The sequence below is a fragment of the Gordionus sp. m RMFG-2023 genome, chromosome 5, assembly GCF_954871325.1.
Source record: "Gordionus sp. m RMFG-2023 chromosome 5, tfGorSpeb1-WG-v2, whole genome shotgun sequence".
Classification (NCBI taxonomy): domain Eukaryota; kingdom Metazoa; phylum Nematomorpha; class Gordioida; order Chordodea; family Parachordodidae; genus Gordionus; species Gordionus sp. m RMFG-2023.
Window position 1 is genome coordinate 1,339,684 of NC_088779.1, and position 14,314 is coordinate 1,353,997.

At 26.8% G+C, this 14,314-nt stretch overlaps 1 protein-coding gene across 2 annotated transcripts in view; it reads left to right on the forward strand.

Annotated features, from left to right (window-relative positions):
- LOC135929542 (uncharacterized) overlaps positions 1-14,314 on the forward strand; it is a 68,106-nt gene that overhangs the window by 22,788 nt on the left and 31,004 nt on the right. The window contains exons 6-10 of one of the 2 annotated variants that reach the window (XM_065466168.1): positions 256-294; positions 1,798-1,812; positions 5,055-5,102; positions 6,045-6,059; positions 9,497-9,535. In XM_065466168.1, the coding sequence (XP_065322240.1) occupies positions 256-294; positions 1,798-1,812; positions 5,055-5,102; positions 6,045-6,059; positions 9,497-9,535 (156 nt within the window). The remainder of the gene's footprint in view (positions 1-255; positions 295-1,797; positions 1,813-5,054; positions 5,103-6,044; positions 6,060-9,496; positions 9,536-14,314) is intronic. The other variant, XM_065466169.1, reaches the window with a different exon arrangement.

Below are 14,314 nucleotides of genomic sequence, written 5' to 3' on the forward strand. Positions count from 1 at the left end.
GACAATAATATGGAATATAATATTAGTGATATAAATATCGGATTCGTAAATTTTAAAAACTAGACAAATAAAATAAACGATAATATAATATAAAAAAGAAGAGCATTTTAATTTTTTTTGTATATTTATTGTTCCCGTTCGAGGGAGTAATGAATGAAAGGACATATATTATCGAGGAGTCTTTAATACAATGTTTTAAAAAAATTTAACTGAAGTCTTTATAATTTAATTTTAATACGAACTTTCTATTTTAAGAAAATTTTATAAGCGACCAAACACTTTCAGCGTATACAGGTATTATTATATTATTTAATATTATATAAATATCCTAATTTTAAAATTACAACACACAAAAAGATTAAAATGGTTGAAATTTATATTCATAAAGTCAATGTTAAGGTCAACAGTTTTCTTGAGTTATACATAAATAAGATATTTAAAAAAAAACATTTTCTAAACAAGGCTTGAAAAAGAAAATCATGAAAAAACAGGAAAACAATTTCGTTATTTGTTTATTATAGCACTTAGAACATTAAATAATTAATTAATGTTCCCCACATTTCATCATTATTTGATATTATTTTTTAATTAATTTATTTTTAAATGTAATCAAGATATATTAAATATCCATTCCTTCTTTATTACAGATGATTATGTTTTCTAATAATTTTCACATCTCATTATTTTAGAGGATCTCTATTCTATTGAGAATGATTAATCACAACCAATTATACCTTTTAATGATGTAGAGAGTTAACTGTTAATATTATTACTCCCCTATATTATAAGGAAATTTGATAATAAAGACCTAAAAATAATTATTAAAGCGCTCATATATTTAAAAAAATTTACTCCCATCAAGCCACATAAATGGAGGTTCATATAATACACTCTTTAGTGTTTTTAAAGGAAAATAGCTCTATACATAATTTAGAAGTATCTACGCTAATTAGCGTTGCCATATCTTATTTCATATTAAAAATCGTGTGACATAAGTTATATATAATTATTAACATGTAACATATCTAATTATCGCCAAAATAAAATAAATTAAAAGAAAAAAAAATTGTTCATTAACTATTATTCCTTTTGGTATAATATATTTAATTAAATATTTATGTTTTGTAAATATTGTTAATTTAATCGAAGACTTGAACCAAAACAAATAATGTTTCGACATCAGACAAAAATATTGGTTGGATAAGTCCATTCTTTATAATTATAGTTCATAATTAGTGATTGATATCTTAAATTAGCGTCATCACCTGGTATATTTTGAATCAACATCATGATGCAAGAGTTGACTTGCCAAATTATGATTTTCACTCAAGATTATCTAGCTAAAAATTTATTCAGGATATATTTTTGTTTAAACTTCATTCTTAGGTAACATATAGATATTTTTAACCCAGATATAGAGTTATTTATGGGTAGAACTACACCAGCAGTATAAATCTATATGTTAAGGCATCAGCAATAATGAAAGAAGTAGAATATAATAGGGCCTTCATCCAAATATACTTTAAAAATTTAAGCAAATAAGTTTATATTTAATTAGATTTGGGATATATGATTTGTATATCAAATCCAATATATTTATTCTATAAGTTTTAAAAATAACAAAATCGATTATGGATATCTATCAAATTTATGTATGCTCACATTAATTTTATTTCTTAATACTTTATTTATTTAATAAAAATAAAAAATTATCATAATTTTTAATTTACAAGTTAATTATAGATTAATTACAATTTTAAGTATCCAATTTATGAATAATAATATATTTTTATATAGTATTTTGGGAAAAGGGTATATATTAATAGATATTATTTTCTAATTGTAAAATGTTCTTTGTCTTAATACACTTTTGAAAATATTTACAATAAAACTTTTTAGCAGGGCGTGGATCTATGAGTTGTGAGCGGAGTTTGTTTTACTATTTTTTCTAAACTGAAAATAAACGCGAACTGACTTAACTCCGTATGACCCAAATCGATCATTACTCTAATTTAAATATACCAAGAAAATGTTGGAAGATATTCTGATTGAATAAGATTTGTAATATTGATTAATAAAATTTAGAATTTAGGACTAATTTTTATTATGTTGTGTGTATACTTTTTTTTAAATTGTTCTTTAATAAAATATACCGATTTTAATTTTTTTACTGAGATTATCATTATCATTGTATATATATTTAAATTGATTTCTGGTAATAAAATTTTTTATCTTTAGATGCTTAAAATACAGATGGTGGAATTTTGATTGTGAATATGTTAGGCCATTAATATATTTTATATTCACAATTTTTAACATTGGTATTCATGATAACGTGAGGTGGTGGTATGTATAGTTTTCCATTTTATCATTCCTTGATGGGGTTGCTTACGGTAATTATGGTTTCCCAGTTCAATTATTAGAATAATGGTAATTATTGTTAACCCTTGGGTTTAGGGCCGTAGTTAGAATTTCTTACTTGTAGAATATGACGCTGGGGGCCGAAAATTTAAATAATATTCAATCCTATTCTTGTTTTACTTCTCGGGAATTAATAATAAATAGGTTCATCTTTAAACTGGGATTTATTTGAAATCAAAATTCATTTTAAAATCATAAGAGGTATAATATACCATAAATTTAACAATTTAAAATTTAGGTTTAGACGGAATGTGGGAAAAATTTTGATTGTAAATTAGGTCCTGTTTGAGCTAAATTAGTTATTTCAATTGAACTTAGAAATTTCTCTTAGTTATTAAATATATATAGCTAATTTTTATCATTGTGCTTATTATTTTGGATGTATTGCAAATTTCCTTTCTTATTTATCATTATATATCATTAAACTACATTTTCTAGTTTTTATTTTTATTTTATTGATTAACGGTTTTCTCAAGTTCCAGGTCTCATCGTACTCCTTGAATTGACATTTCCGCATTATTTTTTTCCAACAATCTATTTTTTTTTAGTCCATTTGAATTTTGTTTTCAAACTTGAAATCTTACATTAGCACATTTTCTTCTCAATTTTTTTCATAAAGACCATTATGTCATATTTTGCAACAATATTTTGGAAGGTCTAACAGATTTGCTTTGATTGTATTCGTATCTAGATGTGATAGCTCCTCCTTGAAGATAATTATTAAATTTTCGAAATTTTGATCGGAGAAGTTAACTTGGACATGTTTTTGTGAGGTTGTGAATGAAACGAACGTCCCATCTCATTTCCTTGGTAATATCTAAGGCCATTACATTTCCAATTTTGGTCCACTAATGATTCCGTTGTTTATACACCAGATGTGAAGTTAAAGTGAGAATTTGGAATTAATGATTTGGATTATCTTATTGATTGCGAGAAGAAATAAAAATAACCCTAATGGATCACCCACCTTGTTTGATATTATCGATTGAGGGTATTTTTAGAGAGTTGTTGCAAAATGGATGGAATTGATAACAAGAATATTGAAATTTAGTGTAGAGTGATGTTCTCGGGAGATGATGTAGGCATTGGCAATATCAATTTTGATCGTCTCGCATCCGCCAATGTCTTCCATCCTTCTATAGACTTTTTTTTTATCTTCAGTTAGGCAATAAGTCTTGTCTGGCTCCAAAAAGAATGGGGTAGGGGCAAAAAAAGGAACATCACCATCTAAGGTTCGGTTTCACAAATCTGTGATTTGGAAAGATAAAAATTTCGGAGCTCATCAATATAGAGAGTTGTTCTCTGAATATAAGTTTCATCCCATAATGGCCTTGTGGTGAGTCTCGGCGGAAAGATAAATTTGCCTTACTTATTTCGTCAGATTAAAATCGGAAGCACAATGAGAATATGATTGTTGAATGAGGTGTTTAAATGTAATATGTATGAGTTTTATGTATCTCTTATCTTACTCGTCAGCTAGTTATTCATAAGTAGAAGCCAATTTGAGAGCACTAATTTTTAAAAAGTCACAATAGGAGAAACATTTTTTGTTATAAAAAATTATGCACCGTACTCTTGAAGATGGAAAGAAAGATTGCAGGTAGAATCTTTAATTTGTTGGGTTAAAAAAAATCTTGAGGATTTGTTAGGTAACCTAAAGGTGTTATAAACACAGAATAGGAATTTAAGCCTATCCGTTTTATTGATAAAGTTTTGTAGTTTCTGGTATTGAGAAATACGCCTGAGAAATAGGTAAAAGAAGAGTCAAATAAAGGGGGCTCTATTAATGTGCTGGGTAACCGATAAGCGTTCTGTGATAGAGGTAAAAGTCGTGAATGAGAGCAAAATTTAATAAATTTTCCATAACTCACAGCATCATATAGTAAATGTTTACGTTTCAACCAGGCAGATAATAGGTTCAAAGGGAGTTACCTTTGTTATAATATTATAACACGGTCACGGAGCAAATAAATTAATTGAGGAATCGGAGTAACTACAACTAAGAATAATAAATTAATTTGATAATGAATGAATTTAAAGCTATATATCCAGAAGCTAAAGTTAAAATTGATAAAAAGACAACCAATGAAATGAAGCGAAATCAATCAATTAGGCAGATTAAACAATTGTAAAATCATATTATGGGTAGGCGAAATAAAAGCGTGAACTCGGCTTACTATCAAAAATTAAGTTTTACTATCTAGCGTGAATGAATAAATATATGTAGAGGATTAATAATGAATAACTAGAAAAATGAAGCGAGATAAAAATTAAAAAAATTTCGAAACACAACACGAATATGATTGAGAATTATTAATATGCGATAAATGAATGTTTAATTTTTGTCAACTAATTAAGTTGAAAATTGTGCATTACTAAACCAATAGACAATATGGAATATAAAATAAAAATTAAATCTCGCTATAATTAATTTAGCTATAAAAAAATTTGTTTATATTATATAAACGGTTATTATTTTAAATTCCTTATTGATAAATAAGAAAATTTAGACTTTTTTTGTTTATTTATTATTCACGATCGAGGGAGTAATGAATGAAAGGGCTTAAAAATATTATAGAAGAGTTTTTAATGCAATTTTTTTTTAAATTTAATTTTAAATTTCTATTTTTAAGAAAATGTAATGGAAACAAGTTATGGTGGGCCTTACGATCCACATGAAAGTATTTTATTATATATTTTGATATTATATAATTATTCCTAATATTAAATAGTCAAAAAAAAAGGTGTAAATCTAGAAAACACAGAAAGATTGAAACCTATCTTAATTTACATGCTATAACATGTCAGGTTGATAAATAAACCTTGAAACAGGGTTTATATTCAAGTCAATGTTAAGGTCGTGTAATAAAAAATATCGTATATGCTATAAAATAAGGTTTAAAAGAAAATATTTTAGGGAACTAGACTTCAAAAAACTTATAATAAAGAAATAAAACAATTATCTATCTCATAAAATAATATAATTTTTTTTGTAATTTAGAATTTTTTTGCAACAATATATTATAAAAAATTCAAGACAAACGAAACTAATAATATTTCAGTAGTGTTGTTATGCGACTCGATTTTTAAAAAAGGGCAGTTCAATATTTTGCCAGATTTCATAGATCTCTTAAAGGTTTTACGCCAAAATATTTGCTAAACAACGACCAAACTTAGTCAAAAAAATAATAACTTGTTTTCTAATATAAATTAATGAATTCACCCCCCCCCCCTAAATATGGCTAAAAACAACATAGATTTTGCTGGATTTTCTATCGGATTAATGATTAACGCACTTAACCGACTATGTCACAGACGATTTTGAAAACATCAATTTTTTTAATATTTTTCTTAAAATAAACATATGACGTTTCTGACATCTGCTTAGTAATTTACGAAAATCATGAAAAAACAGGAAAAATTTTGTTATTTGTTAATCATAGCACTTAGAACATTCAAATAATTAAAATTAGTGTATCGTTATTTGTTATAAATTTTAATTTTTTTTTTAATGTAATCAAGATAATTTTTAATTTATAAGTTAAATATAGATGGGTTACGATTAACTACCCAAAATATCTTACTTTACTTTATAAAAATTTATATATTTTAATATTATATAGAATATCCCCAAATGAGTAGATATTAATCAATCTAATTATCTAATTTTAAATTGTTATATCATTTTCTTAATATATTTTTTGTAAAACATATATTTATTATTATATTTACAAAAAAATTCTAAGTAGAGCTTGGCACCAAACTCAAAGCTTTGAGCAGAGTTAGTTTTACCATTTTTTTCTAAACTGAGAAAAAACCCAAATTGACTTAACTCCGTGTGTTCCAAACCGATGATTACTCTAATTTAAATTTACTAAGGATATATTGGAAGATATTCTGAGTTAATTAGATTTATTGTATTGATGAATAAAATATAATTAGAATTTAGGACCAATTTTTTATTTATTTATGTATCATGTGTAATTAGTTTTTATAACGGTTAATAAAATACACCGTTTTCAGTTTTTCTACTCAGATTATCATTATTATTGTATATTTGCTGAAATTGATTACTGTTAATATAATTTGTATCTTTACGTGCCTATGATATCTATGGTTATCATAAATTGGTTCATTAATACATTTAATATCCACAATTAATAACATTGTTATTCATGACTGACGTGAGTTAGTGGTAAGTATGATTTTTAATTTCATCATTTCCTGATGTAGGTTTCTTACGGTAATTATGGTGTCCCAAATTAATTATTTAGAATAATGATAATTATTGTTTATTTGGGTTTAGGGCTGTAGTTAGAACTTTTTACTTGGAGAATATGACGCTGGGGGCCGAACATTTAGATAAATGATTATCCTGGTTTTATTTCTGGGAATTGATAATACCTAAGCTCATCTTTAAAATAGGATTATTTGAAATCAAAATTCACTTCAAATTCATAAGCAATATGCCAAAAAAATTAAAAATGTAAAATTTAGGTTTAGATGGAATGTGGAGAAAATTAGGATTGTAAATTAGGCCTATATTATTTATTTCAATTATAAAGATGAATTTTGGAATTTTTATTAGTTATTAAGAATTTCTTTTTATATGTAACTAATTTTTTTTCAATGTGTTTATCATTTAGAATGTATATTTACGGCTTTTCTTTCTTATTTAACGTTATAAACTACATACACATAGCTTTTTATCTCTTATTTTATTGATTAACTGATTTCTCAAGTTCATAGTATCATCGTACTACTTTGAATTCATATTTCTGCATTATCTCTTTCAACAATCTATATTTTCTCTAGGCCGTTTGCATTCTGATTTGAAATTTACATATGCACTATTTTCCTCTCAATTTTTTTCATAAAGACCATTATGTCATATTTTATTTGCAACAATATTTTGGAAGGTCTAACATATTTGCTTTGTGAGATTGTATGCATATCTAGATGTGTTAGGTCTTCCTTGAAGATGATTATGAAATTGTCGAAATTTTGATAACAGAAGCTAACTTGGGTAAATTTTGATTTTGTGGGGTTGTGAATGATAACAACGGTCCATCCCATTTCCTTGATAATGTCTAAGATCTTATATATTTCCAATTGAGATCCACTAATAATTCTTTAGTTTATATACTAGATGTGAAGTGAGTGAGCATTCGAAATTAATGGTTTGGATAATCTTATGGATTGCGAGAAGAAATAAAAAGAGTCCTACTAGATCACTTTTTTTGATGTTATCGGTTGAGAGTAATCATTGAGAGTTGTTGCAAAATTGATGGTAAGAAATTTGGTGTAGCATGTGAATGATGTACTCACTGAATGCAAAATAAGTTACGGGAGAGGATGTTGTAAACATTTACAAAATCAATAGATTTCTCTCCTAGTGAAGACGTGTAATATATAGCCAGCCAATGACTCTGACTAATTGAAATGTGGTGAGTAGGTAAGAGATTTTATATTTAATTCTTTATTTATTTATTTTAGCGGCAAAAAAATCGAATGTTTAAATAATGGCTATATGGTCTGATATATTTTATCTTCTGCAAGGCAATATGCCTGGCTCCAAAATGAATGGTTGGGGGCAAAGAAAGGAACATCACCATAAGATTCGTTTGCACAAATCTGTGATTTGGACGTGAAATTTGGAGCTGAATAATAGAGAGTTGCTATCTTGAAGGGGTTAATCCAATAATGGCTGTGAGATGAGTCTCGGTGGAAAGATATGTTAGCCTTCCTTATTTCGTCTGATTAAAATCGAAGCATAATTAAAATGAGATTGTTGAGTGAGTGTTAAAATGGAAGGAGGATGAGTTTTATGTATCTCCCATCTGAGTCTTCAGCTAACAAAACATAGTTTAAGGCTAATTTGAGACCACCTTTAATATTTATACACTCGATTTTCTTAAAAATAAATTTAGCTTTAAGCTCAATTGGAGGAGCTTTATTTTGTTATAAAAAAGATACCGCTAAATACTTGAAGATGGGAACAATGAAGATGGTATCTTTAATTTGTTAATAAATAGAAATTTAAGCCTCTTCATCTCATTGATAAAGTTTTGTAGTTTGTGGATTTGAGAAATACGTCTTAGAAATAGGTATTAAAAAGGTCAATTAAAGGGGGTTCTATGAATGTGCTGAGGAACGGGTAAGCGTTCTGAGAGGGTGAGCTGAAAGTCCCGAATGAGGCACCTGCTAATGATTTTTCCATAACTCTATATGCAGCATTATTTGGTAAATGTTTATGTTTCAGCCAGGAAGAGTAGATTATTGGTTCAAATAAGGTTGCCTTTGTTATAATATCATAACTCGGTCATGAAGCAAAAGCGTAAATCAAATAAATTAATCGAATAATTGGAGCGGCTACACTTAGGCATAATGAATTATGTGATAATGATGAATATTAAGCTGTAATCGAGAAGTGGGTTATAATTGATAAAAATACTAGCTAATGGATAACGCGAAATTAAATTAAATATGATGCAGATCAAACAATTAACATAAAATCATGTTATTGGTAGACGAAATGAAAGCGTGAACTCGGCTTACTATCACAAGATAAGTTTTATTATATAGCGGGAATATATCAATATGTAGAGTGGCTTGATAGTGAATAACTAGAAAAATGCTGCTAGATAAAAAATAAAAAATTCCGAAACAAAGCAAGCAGATATAATTGTGAATTATTAATATACGATAAATGGAAATTTAATTTTTGGTAAACTAATTAAGCGAAATTTGGTCATTACTAAATCATAGACAATATGAATATAAAAATAAATTTAAATCGCAGTATAATTAACTGAGCGATGAAAAATTTGCGTTTTAAATTAACAGTTTTTATTTTAAATATAGGATTAATAAGTCAGTAAAACTAGACAATTGAAATAAAACAATAATACAATATTAAAAAGAAGAATATAATACATTTTTTATAGTTTGTTTATTATTCTCGATCGAGGGTATAATGTATAAAATTAGATAAGTATATTATCGAGGAGTCTTTAATACAATGTTTTTTAAATTTTAACCTATGTTTATTATAATTCTAACTTTATATTTTAAGAAAACTTTATGGATTTCTATAGTCCTTATGAGTGTAGAGGTATTTTATTATATATTTTAATATTATATAAATATCCTAATTTTGAAATTACAAAAAACGTGTAAAACGAGATAACACAAAAAGATTTAAACCCATTTTAATTTACATTCTCTAACATGCAGGTTGCGAAATAAGCCTTGAAACAGAGTTTATATTTAAGTTTATATTAAGGTGAATAGTTTTCGCATGTCATAAAATATCGTATGTGCTAATAGGAGGTTTTAAAAAAAAATATTTTAAAAATATAGACTTCAAAACATTTATAATAAAGAAATAAAACATTTATTTTTTTTAATATATAATGTATTATTTTTATAATTTTACGATTTTTTGAGATACAATATACTATAACATATTCAAGACAAACGAAATTAATTTATATTTAAATTCCTTTAATAAATATAAATTTTAGTATAATATTTCGGGTAATAGGAGCGTGGATAAATGTCATCTGAATTACTAGCCACACCCCCCCCCCCCCTCCCTTTAACTTATTATCTATGACATTATTTTGTCTAAATATTTTACCAAATTTATATTTATTATTTCATGTACCCTATCTAAAATAATTTATATAATTAAATAATCTAATAAAAAATAATATTCAAATATGTCCCTTAGCACCCTCTAGAAATAATAGCAAATTCTTCATTTTTATTTCTATTACTCAATAAATTTTTTTTAGTAATTTCTTTCATTAAGCTATATTCACATAAAAAATATTTTTTATTAATCATCATATAAAGTATGATTAAGAAATAGGAAAATGACTTTTTCGAACAACGACTATGCCAAAATGTTAACTGAATCACGTGTCGTTGAGTCCGATTTTATTTATACTATCCCCTCAAGTATCACCAATTTGTCTACAAAAAAATTATGACCCTTGCTGGATTCTCTATCGGATTAGTGATCAATGCACTTACACCGACTATTTTATAAACGATATGTGAAAACATTATTTCCAATATATTTTTTTCTCTTTAGCTTTCACCTTTTCTGGTGGTAATCTCCTTCAACATCTCTCTCCACTTTATGTTATTCATACAATCTCTTTTATCTATTTTATACTTCTTTATATTGGCTCTAACTTTATGGCCCCATTGAAGTTTTGGCCTTCCTCTTTTACGTTTGCCCATCACTTCCAAACTCTCAACTTTATTTCCTATGTAGTTCATAGGCCTTCTCATTGTGTGCCCATACCACCTAAGTCTGTTTACCATTAACTTAGTCTTAATGGGCACTACCTTTAAACTACTTAGTATTCTTGTACTGCGCACTTTATCCTTTCTTGTTACCCCAGCAATCATCCTCACTATTGTGAAGCCTGCTGAAGTACCTGTTGTGCTACGGACCATTGTTGTATGTCCCATATACATATCCTGTATTATTCTTATATATTTTTCGTGAACATTTTTGTGGCGTAGCGCCCACCAGATAAGTTTTCTTGGGATTCTATCGAAGGCCTTTTCTAGATCGAGAAAGACCATGTGTAGCTTTTTGTTCTTTTCCCTGTATTTTTCACTCATTTGCCTAATTGCATGGATAGCATCGGTTGTTGATCTTCCAGGCATAAAGCCAAACTGTGTCTCTCCTATTTCGATTATATCTCTTAATCTTTTTTCTATTATTTTTTCGTATAGTTTTAGACAGTGTGACATTAGTTTTATGCCCCTGTAATTTTGACAATTGTGTGGATCCCCTTTATTTTTGAAGATAGGAACTAGATAGCTCTGCCTCCATTTTTGGGGGACCTCTTCATTTCCAAGTATTTTATTGTACAGATTTGTGAGGAGATGTATTCCATCATCTCCTAGTGCATTAAGGCTTTCTATTGGAATATCGTCTGGACCCCTAGCTTTGTTGTTTTTCATATGCTTGAGGCATGTGATTATTTCTTGTTCTGTTATAGGTTGTACAAGGTTTTGACAAGGGGAGTGTTCGTCGAGATGCAATATGTGGGAATTAAAGTTGAGAAGCTCCTGAAAATATTCTTTCCATCTATTCATTATTTCTTTTTCCTTTATTATCAATTTCCCATCTTTATTTTTGATTACTTTCGGAGCTCCGGGGTGGCCTAATGGGTAAGATGTAGGCTTGGAAACACGAGCATGAACAAGGACGCGGGTTCAATCCTGGTAAGAACCATAAAAACTTTCAAGTTTTTCTTCGATGACTGATGTGTAAAGACATATGGTATGATGAATTTCGGAGCTTAGAGATGACACCCCGGTCACCGACAGGCCTGGACAGCCGGGTGCTAAGGATACCTGTCCAATAAACAAAATGAAGGACACAAATGAAAATATTAAATTTTTAATAAACAAAAAAATTAAAATAATTAATTAGAGCTTCCAAAGATTTTGCAATTTATACCCATCTTATTAATTATAATTTTTTTATCATTTTTATAGTTATTATTCGTCTTGAAAATTAGTTGAAATAACAGAAAATAATTTTCAACTTATATTTTGATTAGTACATAAGCTATATGCATTAACACACAATATTTTTAAATTGTGTAATGTTTTTTTTTGCTTTTTTTAACTTGTATTTCTGCAGTTCTAACTTTTTATCTGAAATATACTTTCGTACGAGTAGCAAAATATATTCGTTTATGATGACACATTTGTGCAAGTTATATCATCAATTTATAAATTAGTTGATTATATTTTTCAGCAAAATAAAACACAAATAATATACCAATATTCTCATATATCAAAAATACTACTATTTTAACTGATTGTCTTTTAGTCAGTTTTGATGTGTTTGTTCTCACTTCATTAAAATTACAGATACATTTAATTCAATTTTAATATATGAAGATAAATTAGCTAATAAACAGAATTATGTTTAACCATTATTTTACATATTTTATAAAAGGTGCTGCTATAGTGCCAAATTGTCAGTGTATATATTTATATAACCTATTTTGATGAATTAGTCATAGATTTCTTAATATAAAACCAAAAATATGCCATCCAGTAAATTTAATGCATTCATAATTATTTACTATTAAATTATCAAACAGATTTATTTTTATTATTTAATCAAAAACTAAATATCCTATCATAGTTTCTCTATAAGAGGTAGAACTGCCATAATAGAAAATATATTAGTTATAAATAATTTATAAAAAGATTTCATATCACACAAAATAAATTAACACTTTTTCCCTCATCACATATCTTATATAAAAATTTTATCTTGCAGCTCATTCGATAAAAATTTAGGCAAATCAATCAAAACAGAATGCGAGTAGATGAAGATAAAAATGCAACATTCAACAATAATCTAATAGTATATGTTTCTGCATAAAGGCTAGATACCAATCATTAAATATATTTTGACAAACAAAATTTAGAATATAAATTTTCAACTATTTTCCTTTGACTAATAAAGGGATCTATTCCAATTATAACAAATAAATAATAAAGAAGATGGATTTCCTAATTTTATTTTTTAGTCACTGATTAAAGTGTGCCTAGTTGAATTATATGAAGGCTCATACTCCATATAATTACGTCAACAAGGATAGTAACCAACTTTGTAACCGAGTTATATAATTGTGGAACTACATCCTAGCTGTATATATGTATTTAGGAATGAGTATAGTAATGTATGAAGTAGAATATAAAAGGTCGTTCTTCCAAATATTTTTCTAAAATTCAAATAAGTTAATAATCTGATTAGAATACGTTGTGATTTGTATTTCAAATTCAGCATATTTATTCCTTATATTAAGCTATTCTGATTTTTAATTAATGAGTGTTAAACTAATAAATTCATAAATAACAAAATCTAAGATGGATTTTATTTATCAAATTTCTCTAACGTAATAAATTATTTTAATTTTAATACTTTATTTATTTTAAATAAAAATCAAACATATAATTTTTAATTCATAAGTTAACTATAGATAGGTTAATTTTAAGTATCCGAAATATCTTACTTTGTTTTATTATAAATTTATATATTTCTATATTTATGAATAATAATATATCTTTTTATATAGTCCATTTTGGTAGATACTAATAAATTTTATTTTCCAATTCTAAAATATTATATCCTTGTAATTGATACATTTTTTGAAGGGTATATATTTATTATTAATATATATACAAAAATACTTTTGAGCAGGGTTTGGAACCAATATCTGAGCTCTGATCGGAGTTTGTGAGCCATTTTTTTCTAAACGGAGAATAAATCCAAGCTGGTTCAACTCCGTGTGACCCCAAAGGGAACTTATTATAAATTAAATTTGGCGACGATATGTTGGAAGATATTCTGATTGAATGATTTTTAATATTGATGAATAAAATATAATTAGAATTCAGGACTAGTTTTTAATTTTTTTATTTGCATGTTTAATTTTTTTATATTATCTTTAATAAAATATATCGTTTTTTGTATTCTGCTGGATGAAACTATCGTTATTATTGTGTATATTTTTTATTTTAGACTATTTGCTGAGACTGATTTCTAGTCCAATCATAAAATTTGTATCTTTATCTGGCTTATGATATCCATGGTCATAATTTTAAATACGTTGGGTCATTATTATTTTATATTTACAATTTATAAAATTGATATTCATGACTGAGGGGAGTTTGTGGTTAGATATGGTTTTTCATTTCGATAATTTTCTTGTGTTACTTAAGGTAATTATGTTCCCATGTCAATCATTTAGATTAATGGTAATTATTGTTAGGTTTAGGGCCGTATCTGGAACTTTTCACTTGGGAAATATGAGGTTGGGAGCTGAACATTTAAATAAAT